Raw genomic sequence first — 24554 nt, forward strand, 5'->3', positions numbered from 1 at the left:
GTGTTGTCATTGTACCTGGAATTATAAGCACCTGCCAGGTGTCTGTTTCTCTTGCTTACTTTCACAGCTAAGAAATAATCAGTCCCTGGTTTTCACGTGGATGTGAGACAAGCTAGGATCGTTGGTGTCCTGCATATGCTGTTCGTGTTAATTGGCGTAAGCTGTTTGACTCCATAAACCATGGGACACCGCGTATCATTCCCTCTCTGGTCTTCAATGTATGAGGCAGTGGGCTCGAGGTGCTCCACAGAGCGGGCCCACACGTAATGTCACAGACCCTTTCTTTACGACACGGTGTCAAGGGTCTGTGTTTGCAGAGTGATTTTCTGGAAAAGTGCCTTGCCCTTCTACGAGCCAAGTGTTTCAGAGTGTTCCATAAATGCTGGGCAGAAGGGCTCTTAGGGCCATCTCTCAAGCTAACTGGAGATACTAAGTAAGGCCCAGGGGAAGTTTAAGAAACAGGAACTTCTTGTGTTTGTTCTATTGATTTTTCTGCCAACAAAAAAGTGTAACAGATTGTGGTGTTTTCAAATAAAAGCATCAGGAATAAACTCCAATTTTAGAGAGTGATTTCCTGGGCACACACGCAGGTGCATTTGGGGGAGGGCTGGATGAAGCAGGAGCTAGGTAACCGTGCCAGGTCGGTAAGGGCCAGGGTCGTGAAACATTATTTGCAATCGAACAAAGTGGTAAGTTTGCCAACTCTCCATTCTCAAATACGGCATCCTCTTCATGGTAATCAAACTATTACTCTGACACGGTTTCCTTATCAGGAAACCAGTCTGTGATTGTGACCTGAAAATGAAGGTTGTCTTTCAACTCATTTGAATTGCAAACAGGAGAGACAACCTATAGCTACTGTGGCATATTTTTTAAGCAATACCAGGCACCTACATTGACCTCCTATTTACATTCCTTTGAGAAGAAAAAAAATCACATAAAAGCCACCAAGAAACACATTTCACAGCAGGCAAATTAATTGGTTTTACAGTATTTGAATGGAGGGTTTGTCAAATAAAACATGCCGTGACAGTTAACAGTGTCATTTAGAGCCAGAAAATTATTGGCTTATTTGTTATTGGATAAAAGGAAGGCAAACATTTTGTATTAGGAAGTTTTAATGTGTTTAAAGTCCTCATTAGGGATTAATGGACATGCTTCCTTAGCATAGCGCCTCATTAATTTGAGGCTAAACAGTTACTTCTGTGTTTCAATCTCAGGGTTGTTTCTTAACATTTTTTTTTTTTTTTACTTCTCTTTAATTAGATCTTGCAGTGGAGTTTGGTCTCTACACCATTGGAGGTGTCGAATTAATTAATGAGATTTATAAATCTAATGGAAGGGAGTTATTCTTAGCTATCATTTCATTTTAGTGAGCAGTTAAGCCACATGTAAGTGGGTGCAGATCTGAGAGATTCCAGAAGCCTAGAAAAAATGTGAACTTCCCTGAATATATTTAGTAGTGTCACTTGGCATTAATAGATAAAAGTGTTTTAATTAGAGTTATAAATAATAGGGGAGCTGGCGAGGATTCACTTCCCGTGCACAGGGCTTGTTCTCTCAGATCATCGCTGTCAGAGAAGAGCAATTGTAGGTCTCTTTCTGTGGCATCGCGGTGTCAACCACTGGCAATTAAGACAATCCTAAGCGCAGGATTTAGAGAGTCAAGAAGGTGCCAAGTTCGTTAGAGGTTAGTCTGAAAGAGGAGACACTTTCTATCAAGTGTATTCTGTTGTCACCTTTTTATTGAGGACATGTATGGGTACAATTTGTAAAGTCTATTCCACTGACGATGCTTTAAGGAAAATGTAGCTATAGAGCAAAATCAAACTGAAATCTAGGTTTCTTGTTTTAAAGCAGACATTTAAATCATTAGCTATGTGTTTAGAAGACGACGAAAGGAGTTTCTTTAGGGTGAGGGATTGCGAATGTCAAGGGAAGACCTTTCCTTTCTGAAAGATTTTCAGAAAGTAGGAGCCAAAGATACATATTTAAAAGGTTCTTTTCTAAATGGGGTCACAGCACGTAATTTAAGACCCCGTAATATGCCTGTGGTAGTGTCTTCAGAAGCTACCAGAAAAATCTGAACTCCCACTTCATTTTTCCCCCCCTGGTGAGGAAGTCTTGTATCTCTAGAAACCATAAATGCTTAGAAGAAGTTGTCAATCCAAGATGTATTATAAAAGATAATCGTACTTTAAAATGTCTCCTGCTAACATAGTAAATGTGTAAAAGTTTTCTTAAGGACAAAATAGTTAAGTGATTAAAAACAGCTCTTCTTTAAACAATTTGCAAACTCCTTCCAATGCTCCGTAGGAATGATCTCCCTCAGGAGGATATGGGTTGATGGCGCTCTCTACTTCCCGAGGGACAAAGTTGAATTCATTTAGCCCCCAGAGAGGCGTTCCTCAGGCCCCGCGCTCCACTTCGTCCGGGCTTGTGGGTCATGTGAGATTCACCACTGTGGGATCCCAGCAGATCATTGCTCGTGCTCCTGGGCGCTCTGCTTGTTCCATTCGGAATGAAGTCCCTTATAGATTAGAGCAGTTGGAGAACTGTGAGCTGTGGTTAATTAGCTGATCAGTGTGGGGAAGTGCAGTAGCTGATAGTGGGGAGCAGAGCGCCACCTCCTTCTAAATCGCCAGAGGCTACTTGGCCTCCAGTTGTCTCCTTTCCCCTACCTCCTCCTTCCTTTATCTCCGTACTGTGGGCATAGACAGCATCTCCTTCAGTGTTTCACACGATAGCTCCCTCTTTCTCGCTCTTCAGTATTGCCAGAGAGTTCTATTATACTTTCCTAGCCTACCCCTCTTCCTGTTCTCCAACAGAACCTTTTCCACCTTTCCTTTCTCCGCATGTTTCCAATAACCAGCCCCGTTCTCCACTGATGACCTTGCCACATACTTCATAGAGAAAAATAGATACAATCAGACAAGTACCCCCTCATCTTCTCGTCTTTAATTTCTCCAACCCAATTGCTTATGTACCTAAGGCACTCTGCCTTCCCTGCCGTTACAATGGAAGAACTGTCCAGAAGGGTCCACGCTCCTCTTTCAGGCCAGCCTCTCCAGTTGTGTCCTAATCTGTTCGCGCCTTCTCAAGGACTTTGCTTTTACAATCATCCATTTTTTTCTTTTGCGATACGTTTCTTCCCCTCTCCACTGAGTTATGCCCATTGGTATGTGAATATGCCTTAGTACCATCCCTCTTAAAACACAAAGAAAAACCTCGACACCGCATCACCACATCCTATCACCCCGTCTCTCTGCTCCCTGTCACAGCGGGAATTGTTTATTCCCTCCTGCATCCGCCCCTCCCACTCTCTCCGCAGCACACTCCGGTGAGGTGAGGTTCACATGCACAGCATGCCGCTGAAACGGCTCTGTCCAAGGTGGCCGATGGCCCAGATGGCCTAGGATCGGCCGAACCCAGCCGATTCTGCATCCTTATCGTACTGAACGGCTGCTTTCTCCTTGAAACACTTCCTTCTCTGGCTTTCTGGGACATCATGCTTGCCTGATTTTCCTCCTGTCCCCCTAGCCACTCCTAAGGATTCAGGGGTGGCTTTGGAATACATGATGTGTGATACATCGTATGCCATGCTATCTGGAATGTGGACTCGTCACAAAAGAAACTGTAAATGGTCTTTTGATGCAGTTTCATCTTCGGATGACTAAGGTGTGAAATTAGTTTTATAGCTGAGGCCTATAGTACGTGTCTGCTACATGTGGTATATGAGTTGCCTGCTTCCTCGTGTTTTTTTTCTATTGAAGCCTCGTTGATTTACAATGTCGTGTTAATTTCTGCTGTACAGGAAAGCGATTCGGTCATACATATCAATACATTCTTTCTTAATATATATTCTTTTCCATTATGGTTTATCATAGGATATTGAATATAGTTCTCCATGAAATAACTCTTTTCCTCACGTTTGTATTAGTTAGTACAAAAATCAGTTTGTGTTTCCCGTGCATTTAAGAACCGTCAGCAGAAGAAGAGGAAATGTACCCGGGATCTGACAATTAGCATCAGTGAGAAAATGGTCCATGTGTAGGAGGTAGAGAATTGAAGTTGAGATGTGGCTACTACATATGGACCTGCACACAAGATAGCCATTAATGTTAATGGGAGTGCAGTAAGTAGGGATTTCGTGGAATGAAGACTTTAATCTTAAATGGTCCTTGGTTTCCGTGCTAGGACTTGGATGGGACAGAAGTGGGTATCCCGCGGGCCCTGAGGAGTCGTACGCATGCCTAGGAATTTCAGAAGGCAGGGACCGTGGCTGGAAGGTCTCTGGGTTGTAGGGCAGACACGGAGAGCGGACAGAAGGCTGGGAAGAGCACAGGCAGGAAGGGGCAAGCGAGTTGGGTCGGAGTCTGGGAGGCCGGCAAAGAGAAGGAGGAGGATGCAGCTTGAGTGAAAGCAGCGGGATTAAGGCATCTGGGCGAGAAGCCTGGAGAATGTGGGAGGAGGGGCTCCGTCCCTGGGGAGCCTCGCCGGCAGCGAAGGCACAGCTCGGGTGGGTGACCAGAGGCAGGGCGTCCTGGGGGAATGTGGGTCAGGCAGCCAGCCTCTTCCAGAAGGGCTCTTGGTTTCTTAGGGTAATCTTTCTAGATGTGTACCTTTTCTTTAAGACTTTCACCCCCCACCCCACCCCCCATTTATAGCTCACTCTTCTATAGAAACTAGTTATTAGACCAAATAAATGAACAGTGAGCTAATGGCTATTCAGAGCCCGCTGAATTAAGTACTCTTCACTTCAAATTCCATCTGCCGTTAGGTCCTCTCCACTGATGATGGGCCTTTCTGCATATGCATTCCGCCGTTGCCCATACCTAATGTAATCAGCGGAGAGCTGTCCCCATAATGAAGCACATCGCCCCCCCTTCCCCTTCAGCCCCCCTTCGCTCTCTGTTGTCTTACCCCCTCAAGTCCCATCTCCAGCCTCCTTTGTCACCTTCAGTGAGAGCTACCAGATGGAGCCGCAGCCTGAGACCCCTTATGCACTGGGCCCCTGAATAGGATTTCATAATTAGCGACATTCACAAGATGTCATGGGGGCCAATTTCCAAGGCGACTAAACTATGTACTCAGTGGTTCCAAGGTTCAGGGTGCTGACAACTTTCCAAGAGCCTTAGAGGGAACTTCGAATAAAAGGTGTTGATGGAGACTTCAGATGCACCCACTGCCAGGCTAAGGTACTTTTATATGCCTCACTTCATCTCAACCTCACGACAGTCCTCGAAGTGGAATTTTATTTCCCTTATATAGATAAGAGAAACAGAGGCTCAGAGAAGTTCAAGTGTCTTGCCCAAGTTCACAAAGCAAGTTAAGTATCAGAGCTGGGATTAAAATCCAAGTCCCTCCAGCTTCAAAGCCCATGCTCTTTCCCCTACCCCTTTATGCCCCCAGAAGGCACAGTAAATTATCTCACTGATTTGCTCAAATAAATAAAATGTGATCGCTGAGTCTTCCTTTTTAGTTTTAGTTCCACGTAAGGTTCTAGACACAGGGTCACTTTCTGTACTTAGCTTAAAATGGCAAGTGGTATATTCCTTTGATCTTCATGCTCTACTTTTAAAAAATTTATTTATTTTATTGATTTATTTTTGGCTGTGTTGCGTCTCCGTTGCTGCGCACAGGCTTTCTCTAGTTGCAGCGAGCGGGGACGATCATGCTCTACTTTTTATTGCTTCTTTTCTTAGAGCGAATGGTGAATATTAGCTTGTTTTACATGGGGTATTTTGACCATGTGACACCCTTAAAAATTAGCCGGAAGCAGTATTTTAAATACCAACTCCTTGGACACCCAGGACTTTTGCTGTATTAAAATGAAATGGGAAGATGAGCTGGTTGGCTGTACCATGTGACTGTTGTGAAATCTTCTTTGTTTTGATTAAAGTTATATCACCTGAGGATTTCTGTCTGCAGTTTATGTTAACTGTTCCCGTTTAACCGTAGACTCATGAATACAAACTAGAATCGGGCCAGGTTAAGGTGAGGCAGGAAGCAAGGGACAGAAAGATCTTAACCTGAACTGGGTTCGTCCTTTTCCAAGTTGGAAAACGGGGACTCCCTGGATGGGGAGGGGAAATAAAGGGATCTCAAAGTGAGTGCGAATGGGAACTTCAGAGGCTGCTGCTCCTTGTTTGGACAAATGACCGATGATGGGGATTAAACATTTTAAAAAGCCGGAAAACTCATTTGCTACTAGAATATCATAACCTGAGTTTTCATTTTGTTAGTGATGCCGTGTCAGGGGATCTCTGTGTCGTCAGTCAGTCGTGGGGATGAATGGGGCAATTTGTTAATGAAAATACAAATGGAATTAGTTTGGAAGCTGCCGGCGGTGTCAGTCGCGGATCTTGTTTAACTGGGCCGGTAGCATGGATTTTGGTGTTAGTGATGTGTCACTCAGTGTCACTTGCGCTTGATAGGAGAATCCAAGCGTTCACTGGCAATTAAACTTGCAATTTGTGAATTTTACTGGGCGAAGTCTTTGTCAAGGTGAAACATGCCTAGAATAGTGGACTTAGATGGCCAGGTTTTGTGGGAAAACTTCAGGGTGATTTTAGAAAAAAAAAAAAAAAAAAAGACCTCTTTTCCCTCACAATCACTTAATAAAAATGTACTCAGAGACACGCATCCCGCTCTACTGGGTTAACCGTGTGATGATCATGATTCTTTTAATGTTTTACATGAATCTTCGTGTTTTCTATCAGTGTCTCTCAATGCCACAATCAGGGTATTTTTGATATCTTGTATTACCCTAATCGCCAAGAAGTGTGCTCCAAACTGATTAATTCCAGAATGATTAAAACATCCTATGCAATTCATTTATTGTTGCTGCAGTTAATTGAATATTTGATGATTTAAAGGTACCCTGATTATTTCCTAAGATATGTCTTTATCACCAGGCAGATGATCTGCGCGTGGTCCCTGTGTGGCTACATGGGGTGGCAGCCTGCACTGTCACACGCCGAGAGGGTAGGCACTTGGGAGGGCTCTCAGGCAACTCAGCACCTGCCCGACGGGCGCCTGCCTTCCCTGGCCCTTAGAGGACCCCGTCCGTGCCCAGCCCGAGAGGGTAGTCTGGGGCCAGGAGTGAGAGCACAGCCTCCCGGGGCGGCGTGCAGCTCGCTTTCTGCTCCCGGAGGAGGGGGCGGAGAGGGGGATGCAGGAGATCGCCGGCTCTGAGTGGCTAACTTGCGCTTTGTGGACTCTCTGAATACTCAAGAGTGCATTGAAAGGCAGGCGAAGGTGGCTCCGGAATTAAGCGGCAGCTTGGCAACTCGTCAGGCGGCAGTTCTAATCCCAGTGTCACCACTAGTTCTCCTCCTGTCTCCTGTCACACCTGTCCGAGTGACTCCTCCACAGTTCCTGCGAGAGGACGGGGCTGTGAGAGACAGACTGACAGACAGACAGAGCAACCAGGCAGCGGGGGCTGAGCCCGGCTTCTGTCCAGAGCGCAGTGTGAGTGACCTGGGTGCCGTTCCTCAGGGGGCTCTGAGCGTGAAGTGGCCTTAGGTGGCCCCGGCACTGCTCGGCCATGGCAAATCCTTGGCCTCTCACCCCCTTATGGGGCGAGGACTGCGATGGGGACCTCGGCGGCTGGGACCTCCTGTCGGACATGGCTCTGTCCGTGAACCCGGTAGGTACCCCTGACACCCAAGTCAGACCTCCTGTTCCGTATTGTCTGTTTCCCCTGTAAATGTTTGTCTCCCCCAATTTGCGTGGAGTCTCGAAGGCAGAAATTAGGTTGTCTTCGGTGTCTTTAAATCCTCCCCTTGGCACCGTCCTGAGCACAGTGTGAGCTCAGTCAGGATTTGTTGTCTAAAGAAGTAAATGGGAGAACTGATGAATAGGCGGACGGGCGAATGAATGCGATCCTATTACCCTTGTCACCACCTTACAATGTATGTCCCAGTGGGTCTCAATTGTTTGTTTTCCCGTCCCATCTAGACATTTAACTCCGAGAGAAACAGGCCAAGTCTGACGGCTCTTTGTGTCACCGACCCCCCTCGCCCAGCACTGTTCTAGGCACAGAGGAGATGCTTGCTGGCTAATTCAAAAGCACTTGCGGGGGGGGGGGGGGAACCACTTGAGGCTCAAATGAGTTGTCTTGCGGTGAAAAGAGCAGCGGAGCAGGGCTAGATGACTTTGCAGGACTGGTGACTCCATGTCAATGCTGGATTCCAGTATTTTCTAAAAAAGAAAAAAAAAATCTGAACGCTCGGTATGGATGCATATTTATTTGACTGTCCGTGTCGGCAGAGTTCTTCCCCAGAGTCCACAACTCTTTCTATTTTGACAGCATTTCCCCATAAGGAAACGGATATTTATAATACCAGGTGTAGACATGATATCTGCGGTTGGCAAGAGTGAGTCAGATCTTACCTTGTGCAGACGAGAAGACTGGGCTTCGTAATAAAGGCAGTGAGGAGACCAGCAGGGCAGGGGCTAAAAACCCAACGCAGCACGAGGGGCTTTGCGGGTTACAAAGCGCGTTCACATACCTTATTTCATTTGCTGCTCGCAGAAACCCTTGTGAGCTTTGGAAGGAGCAGGTATTACTCTTATCGTCCTTTTATTTTACTCGATTTTATTTTATAGTTGAGCAAACTGGAACTCAGAGGGGTAAGGTTGTGAAGTCCTGTTCCCAAGGGGTAAGATCAGCCTCCCACCCAACTCTTGAGACTCGTAGGCAAATGTCCTCGCTGTGTCTGCATGTGGCTCATACTTTTTTCCCACTTTTATTTCAAAATTAACATTTGTGTGTTTGTGTGGCAAAGGGAAAACAAAGACCTTCTCATGAGAGTTGGGCAGCCCAACAGATACAGTGGGACAACCACACTGAAGATTGAAGTCTTGACTGTAATCATTTTGACCTTTGTGTTTGGGGAAGGTATATGTTAGAAGTTCAACAACTGTCTTGGAAAATACGGTTGCTAGAGCCTTGAGCAATGGAATGAGATTTTTTAAAAAATTTATTTAGTTAGTTTTGGCTGCATTGGGTCTTCGTTGCCACACGCGGGCTTTCTCTAGTGGCAGCGAGCGGGGGCTGCTCTTCATTGCGGTGGCTTCTCTCGTTGCGGAGCACGGGCTCTAGGCACGCAGGCTGCAGTAGTTGTGGCTCAGGGGCTCAGTAGTTGGGGCTCGCGGGGTTAGTTGCTCCGCGGCACGTGGGATCCTCCCGGACCAGGGCTCGAAGCCGTGTTCCCTGCACTGGCAGGCGGATTCTTAACCACTGCGCCACCAGGGAAGTCCTTGGAATGAGATTTTATTTGCTGTTAAGAATAATCAGTTGAGTTCTGTAATCCTGTAATATGTTAGACCAGCCTCTCCTAGTGTATATTCTGCAAACACCCATTCTATGGAATGGCGATCATTGTTAATTGGAAAAAAAAAAACACGTGAAAACTAAAAACCCAACAATCAGTAGTCAAGAAAGTTGGGAACATGCTGCTTTAAACCAATTACATAGGTGTCGCAGAGCCTCTAAGTTGCATCGTGGGTTACCAAGAGGGGGGTGCATAGCAGCATTGCCCATACTTTTTTGGACACGGAACCTTTCATTTTGCAGGACTGGTGTCCATGGGATGTCCTGCTTTATAGTACTTACCATGGTAACAGTCGTCCATTACCTATGTGCTTCTTCACACCCACCTTCTTCCTGAGTCTACAAACTCCATGAGGGAGGAAACTGTGTCTCCTTCTGCTTCTTTCCGTTGTGTCTTTGCCGGCCACAAGCCTGGTGGCACAGTCCCTGGCCCTCAAAGAATATTTGTTGAATGAATGAATGAATGATCTCTGCTAGACCAAACCACGTGTGGTTCCCTATCAGGAGCCTGTATTTAAGGTTCTTTACCATGTCTGCCCAGGCAATTTGTCAGCCTTTCCTTCTACTGTTCTTTCCGCTCAATATTAGAGTATTCGTGTTCTTGGAAGGGTGACTGTATAATTTGTCGTCCGAATCAGGACATTTTTGAGGGTGAAAAGGGACACTGTCAGTAATGACAGCAGAATAGCATGTGTACACTGGAACCACACTGGGTTATAACCCAGGCTGGATGGCCCCCTCATTATTGTTGACTCTCTGATTCCCCACTAGGGATTTTATGCTGCTTGGAGCAGGGACTCTTCCATGGAGTAGGTAGTCAAGGTAGTCAAGAAATATTGGTTGAAATTAATGTATGTACAGTAGTGACTGTTATGCTCATTTAAGATTTACTGATGATTGTAGCAAGTATTTTTTTAAGATCGAGGGAAACTGGGGCCATATTCTCTTCCCCATTTCCTCAAATATAGTTGTGTTTATACCTTAATCTATCAGAGTGACTAGGGGATTAGGACTTAATGGCCCTTGCGAGAGGCCTGGAACCTACAGCCTCCGTGGCAGTACTCTCTTTACAGGGCTGGCCTTTTACCTCCCAAGGCAGTGAGTGAAAGAGACCAAATGGTCTCCCTACTGGAACTGGAGGGAAGTGGAGGTGATCAGATTGCCTTCGTGGAGAAGGTGTGAAGGAGAGAGTTCGGAAGGTTTGGGGGATGCCCGTACCTGCACAGGTGCCGTCACACCTGGTAGACCTTCCTCCAGCTGGTGGTCCCACCCTCAGGTCCCTCATCAAACACAGCTTTAGAGCTGGTGTTTCACTTCGGCATTTGGTTTCTTGCTCTCACTGACTCTGGAGCTCCTGAAGGAAAGGGCGTGTGCCCGGTGCGGAGTCAGTACTCGGTACAGCTCTGCTAGTCGCTTGAATTTTGATTGATTAGGAAGGTGTCACACTGAGGAGAAAAGCTCAGGGCGTTCACTTTGTGAGATTCTCTCTGTAGGCATCTGATTGGACTCCTGAGTTAAAAGGGGACTTCAGTTAATCACAGAAGTGGTTCATATAGGCATCCTCTTCTACAAATCTGTGATTATGAATAACATGGTAAAGTATGTCAGTGGGTGGAAGAGGCCTCAAAGATCAGGAAGGAGAGCTCCTTCTTTGGATGGATGAGCAAAGGGAAGCTCGGGGGACAGGGGAGGGTGGCTCCGTGTCCCGGAGCAAATCAGTGACAGAGCCAGGCCCTCTCTGCATCTTGTACTGTGGTCTTACTGCTTCCGTAAAAGAAAACAAAATTGGCCATTTGCAGATACTTACTGCTTTGTATTTCATAGGGGGAAAACCCCACATGTATAGCTATATTTACTTCCTTTGCAGTTTTTCCGACAGGGTAAAATATTATACAACATGCTTTTCTGAGAATAACTAGATTATGGTTAATTTTCTTTTTTTGTTTATTTTGTTTTAGGTGAGCCTTCCCAGTGACCCAAGCTGTGTTGAAGAAATCTTGCGGGTGAGTTTAAACCTTTATCTCTCTGCCTTTTAATAATGAAGCAGTCAACCTGCTCAAGCTGTTTAAAGTCATTCCTCTTCTGTTTCCGGGAGTGTCTCATTTCTTACCTCGTCTTCTTGCTCTCTAATCAAGCTAGTCTCCTGATCTCACCAAGCTTCTGTCGCCTTCTCGCATCCTTCTGAGTCTTTTCAGGGCTGAACAGAGACTCACCACCTCCTTTAGGAAACGTTTCCTGTTCAATTATCCTACCCGCAATCTTTGCCTTTCTGTTCTCTGGGATCTCAGGTCAGCCGCATTGCTGCCTCCTGCTACGTTGCTGATGGGACACGGTCGTGGAGATTGTGGCCTACAACGAGGGGATGAGAAGCGGCAGGGTGGAGGGGAGGAGATGAGGAGAGACTTGAGAATGATGGCAAGTTGTGGGAGATGGTACTAATGGGGGTGAACCGGTGCATGAGAATGGCATGGAGACAGCACAGAGCTGCAAAAGGTGGCAATGACCTCTCCCAAAGTACACGATTAAACCAAAAGGAGAAACCAAAGCCGAGGCAGAGAAATGTATCTCCCGTGTCTGCCTGTTGGCATCCTAAGGCGTTGCGGTATATGAAGAATAGGAATCATGGGAGTGAGTTCTCTCTCCACCATTTGTCACTTCTGCAATTTGGACAGATAACTTCATCTTTCTGAATCTCCCTTCCTTGTCTGTAAAAGAGGACAATAATGCCTGTCCTAATTCCCTTATAAGCTGCCGAGAGGTATATAAATGCTATTTACTATGAGAAACGATCAGTGTGGCCGGGAGAAAAACATGCTGGCTTTCCACTGGGGAAAGAAATCCATCTCTGTGCCCGGGGAAATTCTTCATCCCCTTTCCTCACCTCCCCAAGTCACCTCAGCTCCCCCGACACTCTCCCTGGTAAGTGTTGGAAGCAAACCCTGTGAAGATGCAGCCAAAGGTATAAAAAGGCGTAGAAACCTGTTCACCATGGAGCTGACCGGGCGCCTGATTCCCCCACTGTGGACATTCGTGCACCTTTTCCAGCCCAAGAACGTTGTTACCGACTGTTAAAGAGGGGAGTCCGGTCACTCTGATCAGAGATGAGACGATCTGAGTTAGGGGAGTACTGGTTACTTTGGTAAGAGTCCAGGAACCCCTCCATCATCTCTCCCTGGGATCCAAGGGCCGGGGGTGGAGGTGGGGTGGGGAGTGTGGGCAGCCGCCATGAAATCCACAGCGTGATGCACCCTCGGAACCCAGCCGCGTGCTCCCTGCACCTTGCATCGCGTGGAGACAGTGCAGATGTACGAAATACACCCAATCCTGTGAGGGTCGTGGCCACCTGCCTTTTAGAGAAAGGCGATGCTGAAAGAAACCTCTTCCTCTAGTCCCTACAGTAGTCTGGCTTTTCCAAATGAAGTCAGTGGTCTTTTCTGAACCCCAGAGGAATGCCAGACCCGTTTCAGAATCACCACCTCATTTGTGACAGTTGGAATTCCCCACTTCAGAGCAGCCTGGCCCTGGAGCCTAGGTGGCCCACACAGTGACCGAGCGAGGGGAGCCGGCTGGACACCTGGCAGAGGCTGGCGACTCCAGGCTGCTGGAGAAGCTTAGAGAAACAACAGAATGTCGCTTAAACACGGAAAGAAAAGAAGTAGTTACCTTAATAAGCTCATAATAGGTAGCTCCCTTTGGGAAAGTAACAAAAGTCTTTCTGTTGTTCTTGAAAGAGAATCTGGGGGAATGGGCTTTTTTTTTTTCTTTCGAAGGGCTATACATCGTATAGAATTCTGGGGTCTTTGTTTTGTTTCGTTTTCTCGCAATACCGTTAATGAGTGGACTTTCCTTTATTGAAGAGTGACATGTTTCAATCTCCATGCTTGGAATTTTATAGACCACAGTACACGGCACAACAGAGTGCTTGCTGGACACTTTTGTTACAGCACGTTCACGGTCCTGTTTGCGGGCCTCGGAGCCCTGCAGACGATCCCACAGTAAGTCTGTTGGTCACCTTGCTCCCAATCTGCTTCCTTCTTGAAGGGGCTGGAGGGGGGAGATACCTTTCCTCTTTCTCTCCTCCTCTCTCTGACCCCCTCGGTGCTTTTCCAACTAAGCCGAGTCCAGAGCAAGGTCATCTTCTCTCCCTCACTGAAGGGGGCTCTGCAGAGGAAGATGCTCTGGCCCAGGGGTGGGAAAAGCTGGCCGCTGGTTGTTCCTGACGTTCCATCACTTCCTAGCTGTGTGGCTTTTCAATTTCCTCGTCTGGAGAACAGGGGGTCATTCTGCACCCTTACATCCCTCTCCTCTGCCGTGAACGAGTCTGTAATGTGTACACACCGCTGGCACGTGTAACGGGGAGAGACCTCCGTCTGTCGGCTCGCCCAACTTTCCCACCTCCCCGAGTCCCCCTTTTTTCCCTCTACAGCCCAGCAGGCAAAGTCACTTCATCGCACATTGGTACAGACGAAGTAGGACACGACTGGCCTCTGCCCGCTCTCAGCCCCTCAGTGCCCAGGCGGTGGAAGTACTTTGGCCTAACGCATTGGATTTGGGCCCCCTTTTCAAAACGCTGTTCAAGTTCAAACCAGTTGGCTTCCTTTGAAAGTCCCTCTCGCCATTTTTCCCCTTCAGACCCGCTTCTCTTTCCACGCACTCCTGGCTCTCATTCTACCCGGGAGCCCACCTTGTCTGGTCTTCCAGGGCTGACTTGATCTGATACGACGAACGTATGTCCCTCTAGCACGTGACTGCCTTTCAGAGTACTTGAACCTCATTATCTTATTTTGATCGTAGGAACCATGGTAGTCCATTATTATTGGCTTGGCCAAAAAGTTCGTTCGGGTCCTCCGGAAGATGTTATGGAAAAACCCGAATGAGCTTTTTGGCCAACCCAGTGTTTCAGGAAATCGGGGCCCAGAGAGGTTATACATGACCTGCCACCCTGGGTGAGGCTAGCATATGGCAGAGGCACAAGGAGAGTCTGGTCTTCGCTTTGCCCTACACCTGTCAACCACCGTGTCACAAACCTACAGTGAAAATCTCTGGATTCAAAAAAAATTGCCTCAGATGCTCGGCAGACTGACTCCTAGCAACTCTAACTGGGAATACCAGCACACCGACAAAATCTGAGCCGGTCTTAGGAATGAATTCTTCCGGACATCTTGAATATTTTCAAATCGCATTTCAAATTTCAAATAATAAAAGAATAACAATAACAAATTACTGCTACTAATAAAAAAGTAATAGTAGTAATGTGCGACTTCATGCAGGCAGAATACTTAAGTGCATTATGTCATTTACTTTTCACAACAGAACTGAAAGATTTTATTATTAGTTACTAGTTATGGAAAGCCAGGGAGGTTGAGTAATTCGCCCTCAGGGCAAACAACCGGTTCTAACAATCCTCTTGCTGCCCCCTCCTGTTCTCTGTTCCTGTTGGCTTACCTGAATCCATCCTTATTCCACAAGCTCCGGGCTCTTACGATTAACATTACAATGGCATCAACCAACAGTTCATTTCAGCTTCTGTTGTTTCCTTAATTCGTACACACTCAGTTATGCCAAAATAATTCCACGTAGTTTTTCCAACAAATCAGAATTCATCAGCCCACAACACCTTTCCCGCCACCTGCCCTTCTTCCACAAAACAGGCTGTGGAAATTCAGAGGGCTTTGCTCCTTGTCAAGTATATTATTGCTTATTATAAACTTTACAGATCAGAAACTTAAAGGCAGCACATCTGTGCAGCGCAGCCCAGCCTGCGTACCTGTTTCCATCAGCATGCCATTTTCTCTTCAGACTCAAGCTACCCTCGAGTACCAACAGAAATGAAAAATAATAATAACTCTGGCCCTAGTGATGGCGTTCTGCAGTTACAATTCATCTGTCATATGAGGGATTCCTAAGCTGCTCGTATGTAATAATCTGGGCCACAGCGGCGGCTTCTTTTCGAGCTCCGCCGGGTTTTATGGGTCCTAGAGTAATCATTTCTGGAAGAGTTAAGCCGAGGAGAGCAGTCTGCACTAAATGCTCCTAGCTGAGGATGGATGTTCAATGATTATTTCTTCTGCAGTGGTATGATTTATTTGTTCTTAGCAAGAATTGACTTAAAAATATCAACAGACTATCAATTAAATCCTTTCCAGAGTCACAAATGCAGATACAGCACTTCTCTTAGATTTGACGCCGAACAGATTGTGTTTCCTAGCTAAGTACCTTCCGTAGTTGATAATTTCATAAGCAAACATCTGTATGGGTAATTCACTGTTTATGAGGGATGCTGAATTTGCTAGCTAGGATTTAGGGAACTTGATTTGATAAACTATCGTCTTACAGATTTCTCCCTGCCATATGGATCAGGTCTGTAAACACCGGCATGGGCACCTCTTTTGATTGCAGCGTGATCTGTGTTTACAACATTTTAAATTATGGCAATTCTGCTTATTAGGTCTATGTTTAAGTGCACAGTTTTAGTGTGGAAAGAACTTACCAAATAATTAGAGGACGGCCATGTACAGTGCTTGCTAGTTTTTACTTTTAAAGGGGAAACGAATGAAAAAGCCCATCTTAAGAGTGAGAAAAAAAATGGATTGGGGAGCAAAACTGATCAGACAATTACGTCTGAAAGGAATTTTGATTATATTATCATAACTATGCAGCATAATCAAGCACCTTTCAGTAGAATTCCTTTGATAAATTTAACCAATAATTAGGCAATTGATTTTATATCCTGTCAAATTAATGTATAAATAATGTTCAAATTGGAATCATGCAAACGATTTTCTCCATAGCCGTCTTAAATACTAATCCTCCCAGGATGATTCAGAAAGCATCTATCCTATTCTGGTGTGGACTTTCAAAATTATAGTTTCTTGAAATAGTAATATAGTGTTCCATCCAAGAAAGACAACAACTGCTAAATATAATTTAGACTGTAATTAACATTAACACTGATGGAGTCAAATAAACGGACTAACCAATGATTGCACCCTCTGCTATTCTGATGACTAGTTCCTACCTACTGACACTGGGAAATATGTAAATTTGTCAGCAGGTGAAAATGCCCTTGAATGGGTAACTTATGTGGAGTATTACCTTTTCTGAAGCTAACTCAAAGCACTAATGGACTTCATACATAACATGCATGTGTGAGGTGAGCTATTCATGGAACCAAATTAGCCCATAAGAGATATTACCCATTATTTGCCTCCCAATAATCATTTCCTCTTTTCTCACACACAAACCAACCCAGAAGAAAGATGCTAAATTTAATTATAACAACTATTACGTGAGCAATGTAGGTAAGCCATCCAGTGGGCTTCCAGATTCACTTAGAGCCTGTAAAGCAGTTTAAATATTTTCACGGGGAACCTGGGGGTTTGCAGCTAGTGTATGATGTGAATTTTAAATGATTATCCAGACGTCATTGGGTAAATGAGTAACGTGGGTAACGAGGTGACTGGCCCAGTGAATCATGGGAACCTGTCAAACCTGGGACATGTCAGGGAAGAGATGATGTCAAATACCAGTAACTTAGCAACTCAGCATTTAGCTGTCCAGGGAGCGAACAAGAGTAAGCCCTTTAAAATAGCTGAGTAAATATATGAGTCCCTATATATCTTGGGTGTGCTATAAAAATAAGCCTGTTTTCTGTCAACTTGTTTCTTTTTGCAAATATAGTGATTTATTATTTTCTATTGAGTTGAATGAAAGCACGTGAGAATTTAAGCCACGTGTAGAATTTACACCTGCTTTCTGTATCTTGGATGTACAGGGAGGGTAATGAAACAGTGTATTCGTTTGCCAAAAAGCAGTCTAGGCATATCTGAAAGAAGTAATAGCTTCCAACTGTTGTCTAAGAACCAGTTTTTTTTTGTCCTAGCTGTGCTCGTGGGATTGGGTTGGGAAAAAATGTCTAATGCAAGGAGGTTAACCACTCCATGTGCATCTGTGTAAAGGTAAAACCAGTGTCTCATGGAGAAGGTAGCCTCTCAGAATCAATTTGGTAGGCATCTTCCAGTTCTGAAATGAAGGCACAAAGCAAGGCTTGCCCCATTCTCTTGTAACTCACCAAAAGCATTATGGAGAATGAGAAAAAGAAATGTAAACTCCGAAATTGCTCTAACCAGAAGACATCCATAAGCCTAAATCACTATTTTGTAAAGATCAAACAGGGGAGAATCCAAGAGATGATTCCCATGGTCATGGCCCTGGGGCATAGATGATGAAGCACTGATTTTCAGGATAAGAGGCACACCACAAAAGGCAAAAAAGATATTGCAATCATGGGCACGGGTGTGAAGGTTTGTGATGGGAGCTTCCGTGGGCCAACTCTGAGACGTGCGTATTTTGAGAAGTAGGAAAGGCCGAACCGGATGAGAAATTACATAACTAATCCACATTTGTGGAAAGCACGTTGTTGCTGAGGCAAAGGTGGAAGAGCCAGAGGCTGCTTTGAGAGCAGCTTGCAGAGCTGATGTTTCTTGATAAGGCAGAAGTAAAGGCCGAAGCACTGGGTGGCACACCCTGGTGTTCAGAAGAGAATTCCCGCTAGTCTGGTAATATTAAGCCATGGCCGCCACTGCCACAAACGTATCCTGCAAATAACTGCTCCAGGAAGAATGCCTGTCCCTAAAAAACGAGTAATAATAAAACAGGAATCACTATGAGAGCTATGCAAAACTTAAAAAAATAGCATATGAAAAAATGTAGCAGAAGAAACGTTGCTAGGGAACACGTTAAAGCTATGACCAACGTAGTGGTGTGAATTGTTTAAAAATGAGGGCTTCCCTGGTGGCGCAGTGGTTGAGAGTCCGCCTGCCGATGCAGGGGACACAGGTTCGTGCCCCAGTCCGGGAAGATCCCACGTGCCGCGGAGCGGCTGGGCCCGTGAGCCATGGCCGCTGAGCCCGCGCGTCCGGAGCCTGTGCTCCGCGACGGGAGAGGCCACAACAGTGAGAGGCCCGCGTACCGCAAAAAAAAAAAAAAAAAAATGAAGCAGTTTTGGGACTTCCCTGGTGGTGCAGTGGTTAAGAATCCACCTGCCAATGCAGGGGACGTGGGTTCGAGCCCTGGTCCGGGAAGATCCCATATGCTGCGGAGCAACTAAGCCCGTGAGCCACAACTACTGAGCCTGCACTCTAGAGCCCGCGAGCCACGACTACTGAAGCCCACGCGCCTAGAGCCCGTGCTCTGCAACAAGAGGAGCCACCGCAATGAGAAGCCTGCGCACCGCAACAAAGAGCAGCCCCCGCTCACCACAACTAGAGAAAAGCCTGTGCACAACAACGAAGACCCAACGTAGCCAAAAATTTTTTTAAAAAGCAGTTTTACCTAAAAAACAAGATCCAAAGCAGTGATACAAGAGCTTAAAGAGGCTATTTAAAAAGTACATAAATAAAGAACTGCAAAGTAATGGATTATGAACAGAAAATCATTAGAATTAGCACATTTAGGATCTGTTTTCTCCTAAATGAAGGAGTAACAGCAATAAATAATTTGTTAGTTATCCTCATCAAGAAAAAAAGGGCAAAAACACAAATACATAAAACAAGGAATGTTAAAGAGAAATAACCTCTCAGATACAGAGAAAATAAAATAATCACAGGTGACAATTTACTCACCTCTGTACAAATAAATATAAGCATCTAGACGAGGTGGACAATTTTTCTAGTGAAATATAATTGACTGAGACTGACTCCAGAAGAGAGAAAATCTAAACAGATTTATCACCATCAATGAAATGGAGACTGGTCCCACCCGTTACTGAAGTCATCACTCCCAGAAGGGGTTTCATAGGAAAATTCAACCAAACCATTAAGGTATAATATAGCTTAGCTGTTCCAGAACATAGAACAAGAAACATTTGCTAAGTATTATTTTAGAAAAGCTAAACTAGTACCTAATATTGATACCAAAATCTTACAAAAACAGTATATAAAAAAGAAGATTACAGAATGATATCACTTGTGAATATTGATGCAAATTTCCTTAATGAAATACTAACGAAGAGAATCAGATAGTATTTTAAAGGATATGCAGCATGACTTAGTGGCTTTTGTTGCAGGAATGTAAAGCTGGTTCAATATTAGGAAACCCATTAATGTAATGCCTTTTATGAATAGAATAAGAAAGAAAAAAACTACATGATCATCTTTGTAAATGCTAAAATATACTTGACACAACTCAACACTTACTCTTGATAAGACAGAAGAAGATGGAAACATCCTTAATGTGATAAAATATATCCATCTCAACCCAAAAGCTAGTGTCACATTTCACAGAGAAACTCTAGAGACATTTCCATTACAGTCGAGAAAAAAGATTAGATATTCTTTATCATCCTTATTATTTAATATTGTTCTGGAGGTTGGCCAAGGTGATTAAACAAACTAAAGAAATAAGAGGTATTGAAATGGGAGAGAATGTGTAAAATGATTATTATTTGTAGATTATACATATTGTTTTCCTGAAAACCCCAAGAGAAATAACCAAAACGATCATTATGAACAATACAATTCTGCAAAGTTTCAGTATGCAAATTAAATATATAGAAATTGTCTTTATATGTAAGGCAATCAACTAAAAGATATAATGGGCAAAAAGACTCCATTTATATCTTATGCGTTCATTTACAAGAAGTGTGCCAGAGCTATATGAACACACTAAGTCACTACGAGAGATACCGAAGCATATTTAAACAAATGGAAAGTCATACCATTCTGAGACAGGAAAATGATATTTCAAACATTTCTATTCTCCCTAAGTTATTCTTGAATCTTTACCTCACACCACACAACAATATTAGTTCCAGATGTATGAGAGATTAAAAACAAACTCATAAAATAGTAGAAGTAAATATGGGAGAATTTCTACATTTTTCATTTCCTGACTGTCTCCTGATAAGCTGGCAGGGGTAGGAGGCAGTCAGGGGAAAGTTCAGATGTTTGAGGAGATCAGAGAAGGTTTGAAATAGTCATTGAAAGGGAGAGAGGGGGCAATCTAAGGGATACAGTAAGATTATGAGGCAATGTCAAGGGTCGGGTGATCCTGCAGACCTGAAGTTTGCATAGGTCCCAATCTGTAGATTGTGTGATTTTCTCCAGCAGTGCTTAGCTCATTACACAGAGACCACCGCTTAATGGGTCAAGGGCAACCTGGAGGCCTCAGAGAGGTTGAATAAATTCCTCCAGGTCACCTAATCATACAGCTACTAAGCAGGTGAAACAGGATTGGAACTCAGGTTGGCCTGAACTGAATGTACACATTAATAATAATACCAAACAATTACATAGCAGTTTTTTGTACCTGGCACTGTTCTAAGAATTTCACATATAGTAACTCATATAATCATCATACCAATGCCAGGGAGCAAATACTAGTATCACCCCCCGATACAGATAATGAAATGGAAGGACTTTGGGCTTAAGTGGCTTTCCAAGTTCAACAGCTAACCAGTGGCACAGCCAAGATCTCGACCCAGGCAGTCTGGCTTCAGAATCCATGCTGTTAACCGTTACGCATTCTGCTTTTCACCATGAGGACACAGGGGTGAAAGAGTAGGTTTTAAGTGATTATTACAGAACTCAGACCCTGACCCACTGGATAACAATAAAGCTAGGTGAGATTGCTAATAACGCCACAGGTCAGAATCAGGAAAACAGCTTACCAGATGGACTAAATCTGATAAAATGAAGTTTCATAGGAGTATAGCTATATGGTTATTCACTTGAGTCCACCAGTGTTTAAGAGTAGACATATATTGCTGCCTAAAACTGTATTAATTAAAGACAAGTATCTACAGCAGGGCTTTTCCTGTAAAGGAAAACTTGTCCTGTAAAGAGCCAGATTATACATATATCTGGCTTTTTAGGGCCTATGTTCTCAGTCTCAACTACTCAACTCTGTTGTTTTAGCATGAAAACATCCATAGACAATATGGAAAAGAATGCTGGTGACTGTGTTGCAATAAAACTTTATCGACAAAAACAGTCAGTGGGCCAGATTTGGCCTGTGAGAGGTAGTTGGCTGACCCCTAATCTAGAACACCTAGAAATAAGAGGGGGATAGATCCCCTCTGCTTTGTTCTACTTAGACTACACTTGGCATGTGGTATTGATTTCTGGCCAGCACATTAAAAAACTTACATTCGGTAAAACTTAGCTTTTATTTTTTAGTTACCATCCTTTGAGTTTTAACATATGCACAGATTCCTGTAATCACTACCTTTAACAGAATACAGAACAATTCCAATATCCAGAGAGTTCCTTCCCATTACCCTTGTGCAGTCAGACTCTTCTCCCCACCCCCAAACTCTAGCAACCACTGACCTCTTCTCTGTCCCTACAGTGTTGCCTTTGCCAGAGTGTCATATAAACAGAATCATACAGTAATGTAAACTTTCCATAGTGCGTCTTTCACTCAGCATATGACTTTGAAATTCGTTCAGGTTGTTGCATGCAGCAATAGTTCATTACATACATATGCCACAGTTTGTTTATCCATTCACCTATTGAAGAATATTTGGGTTGTTTCTAGGCTTTTTTGTGATTATTAATAATGTTGCTATCAATAATCATGTACAGAAGTTTGTGTGGACATATGTTTTCATTTATCTTGGGTATATACCTAGGAGTGGGACTGCTGAGTCAAGTGTATGTTTAAACTTATAAAAAAGTGCTGAATTGTTTTCCAGTGTGGCTGTACCATTTCCAGAGTGGCTGTATATATGAGACTCAGTTGTTCACATCCTTGCTAGCCCTTGATCTTATTGTTATTTTTTCATCTAAGCCTTTCTAATAGGTGTATAGTGGTATATCATTGTGGTTTTACGTTGCATTTCACAAATGACAAATGATGTTGAGCATCTTTCTTCATTTTTGTATATCTTCTTTGATGAAGTGGCCATTCAGATCTTTTGCCCATTTTTTCAAATTTATTTTTATTGCGGTAACATTGGTTTATAACACTATATAAGTTTCATGTGTACCATATTATATTTCTACTTCTGTATACATGACAGCATGCTCACCACTAAATATTTCATTTCCATCCATCACCATACAGTCAATTCCCTTCACCCATTTTGCCATCCCTGTGCCCCGCCCCTTCCCCTCTGGTAACCACTACTCTGTTCTCTGTATCTATATATTTGTTTTTGTTTGGTTTGGTTTTTAAAATTCATTGTTGTTGTTTTTTTTTAATATTCCACGTGAGTGAAATCATATGGTATTCGTCTTTCTCCATCTGACTTATTTCACTGAGCATAGTACCTTCAAGGTCCATCCACGTTTTCACAAATGATGAGATTTCATCTCATGGTTGAGTAGTATTCCATTGTATATATGTTCCACGTCTTTATCTATTCCTCTGTTGATGGACACTTAGGTTGCTTCCATATATTGGCTATGTAATAATGTGGCAGTGAACATAGGGGTGCATATATCTTTTCAAGTTAGTGTTTTCATATTCTTTGGATAAATATCCAGAAGTGGGATTCTGGATCATATGGTAGTTCTAGTCTTCATTTTTTGAGGAATCTCCATGCTGTTTTCCATAGTGGCTACACTAATTTACATTCCCACCAACAGCACATAAGGGTTCCCTCTTCTCCACGTCCTCGCCGACACTTGTTATTTCTCGCCTTTTTGATAGTAGCCATTCTAACAGGCATGAGGTGATATCTCATTGTGGTTTTGATTTGCATTTCCCTAATAATTAGTGATGTTGAACTTTTTTCAAGTGCCTGTTGGCCATCTGTATGTCTTTGGAAAAACGCCTATTCGACTCCTCTACCCATTTTAATCGGTTGTTTGGTTGTTTGTTGTTGAGTTGCGTGAGTTCTTTATGTATTTCGTTTATTAACCCCTTATCAGATATGTGATTTGCAAATATCTTTTCCCATTCAATAGGTTGTCTTTTCATTTTGTTGGTGGTCTCTTTTGCTGGGCAGAAGCTTTTTGTTATGATATAGTCCCATTTGTTTCTTTTTGCTTTTGTTTCCGTTGCCTGAGGAGACATATCCAGAAAGATATTGCTAAGACCAATATCAAAGAGTGTATTGCCTATGTTTTCTTCTAGGATTTTTATGACTTCAGGTCTTACATTCAAGTCTTTAATCCATTTTGAGTTGATTTTTGTATATGGTGTGAGACAGTGGTCTAGTTACCATTTTTGCATGTGGCTGTCCAGTTTTCCCAAGATGATTTATTGAAGAGACTATCCTTTTCCCATTGTGTGTTCTTTGCTCTTTTGTTGTAAATTAATTGTCCGTATATGTATGGGTTTATTTCTGGGCTCTCAATTCTGTTCCATTGATCTGTGTATCTGTTTTTTCTGCTAGAACCATGCTGTTTTGATTACTGTAGCTTTGTAATATAGTTTGAAACCAGGGGGTGATACCTCCAGCTTTGCTCTTCTTTTTTCAACATTGCTTTGGCTATTTGGTGTATTTTGTGGTTCCATATAAATTTTAGAATTTTTTGTTCTATTTCTGTGAAAAATGTCCTTGGGATTTTGATAGGGATTGCATTGAATCTATAGATTGCTTTAGGTAATATGAAAATTTTAACCATGTTAATTCTTTCAATGCATGAGCATGGAATAGCTTTCCATTTCTTTGTGTCTTCTTCATTTGCTTTCAACATTTCTTATAATTTTCAGTGTACAGGTTTTTCACCTCCTTGGTTAAATTTATTCCTGGCTATTTTATTCTTTTTGCTGTGATTGTAAATGGAATGGTTTTCATAATTTCTCTTTCTGCTGTCTCATTGTTAACATATAGAAATGCAACAGATTTTTGTACGTTGATTTTATACTCTCCAACTTTACTCTCTTCATTTACTATTTCTCATAGGTTTCTGATGGAGTATTTAGGGTTTTCTATATGTAAAAACTTGCCACTTGCAAATAATGAGTTTTACTTCTTCCTTTCCAATTTGAATGCCCTTTTTTTCTTTTTCTTGACTAATTGCTCTGGCTAGGACTTCCAATAACAGTGGCCAGAGTGGGCATCCTTGTCTTCTTCCTGATTTTAGAGGGATAGCTTTCAGTTTTCCACCACTGAGTATGATGTTAGCTGTGGGTTTGCCATATATGGCTTTTATTATGTTGAGGTACATTCATTCTATACTCGTTTTATTGAGAGGTGTTTTTTTTTTTTTTGTCACAAATATGTGTTGAATCTGGTTAAATGCTTTTTCTAGATCTATTGAGA

General features: G+C 43.4%; 1 protein-coding gene across 5 annotated transcripts in view; it reads left to right on the top strand.

The window, feature by feature from the left end:
• AFF2 (ALF transcription elongation factor 2) overlaps nt 1-24554 on the top strand; it is a gene marked incomplete at its 3' end in the record, with an annotated part of 487225 nt that overhangs the window by 287696 nt on the left and 174975 nt on the right. For all 5 annotated transcript variants that reach the window (XM_082865217.1, XM_082865220.1, XM_082865216.1 and 2 more), the window contains exon 4: nt 11299-11343. In XM_082865217.1, coding sequence (XP_082721343.1) covers nt 11299-11343 — 45 coding nt within the window. The remainder of the gene's footprint in view (nt 1-11298; nt 11344-24554) is intronic.

This window comes from Leucopleurus acutus (genome assembly GCF_964270905.1).
Source record: "Leucopleurus acutus genome assembly, chromosome: X".
NCBI classification, from domain to species: domain Eukaryota; kingdom Metazoa; phylum Chordata; class Mammalia; order Artiodactyla; family Delphinidae; genus Leucopleurus; species Leucopleurus acutus.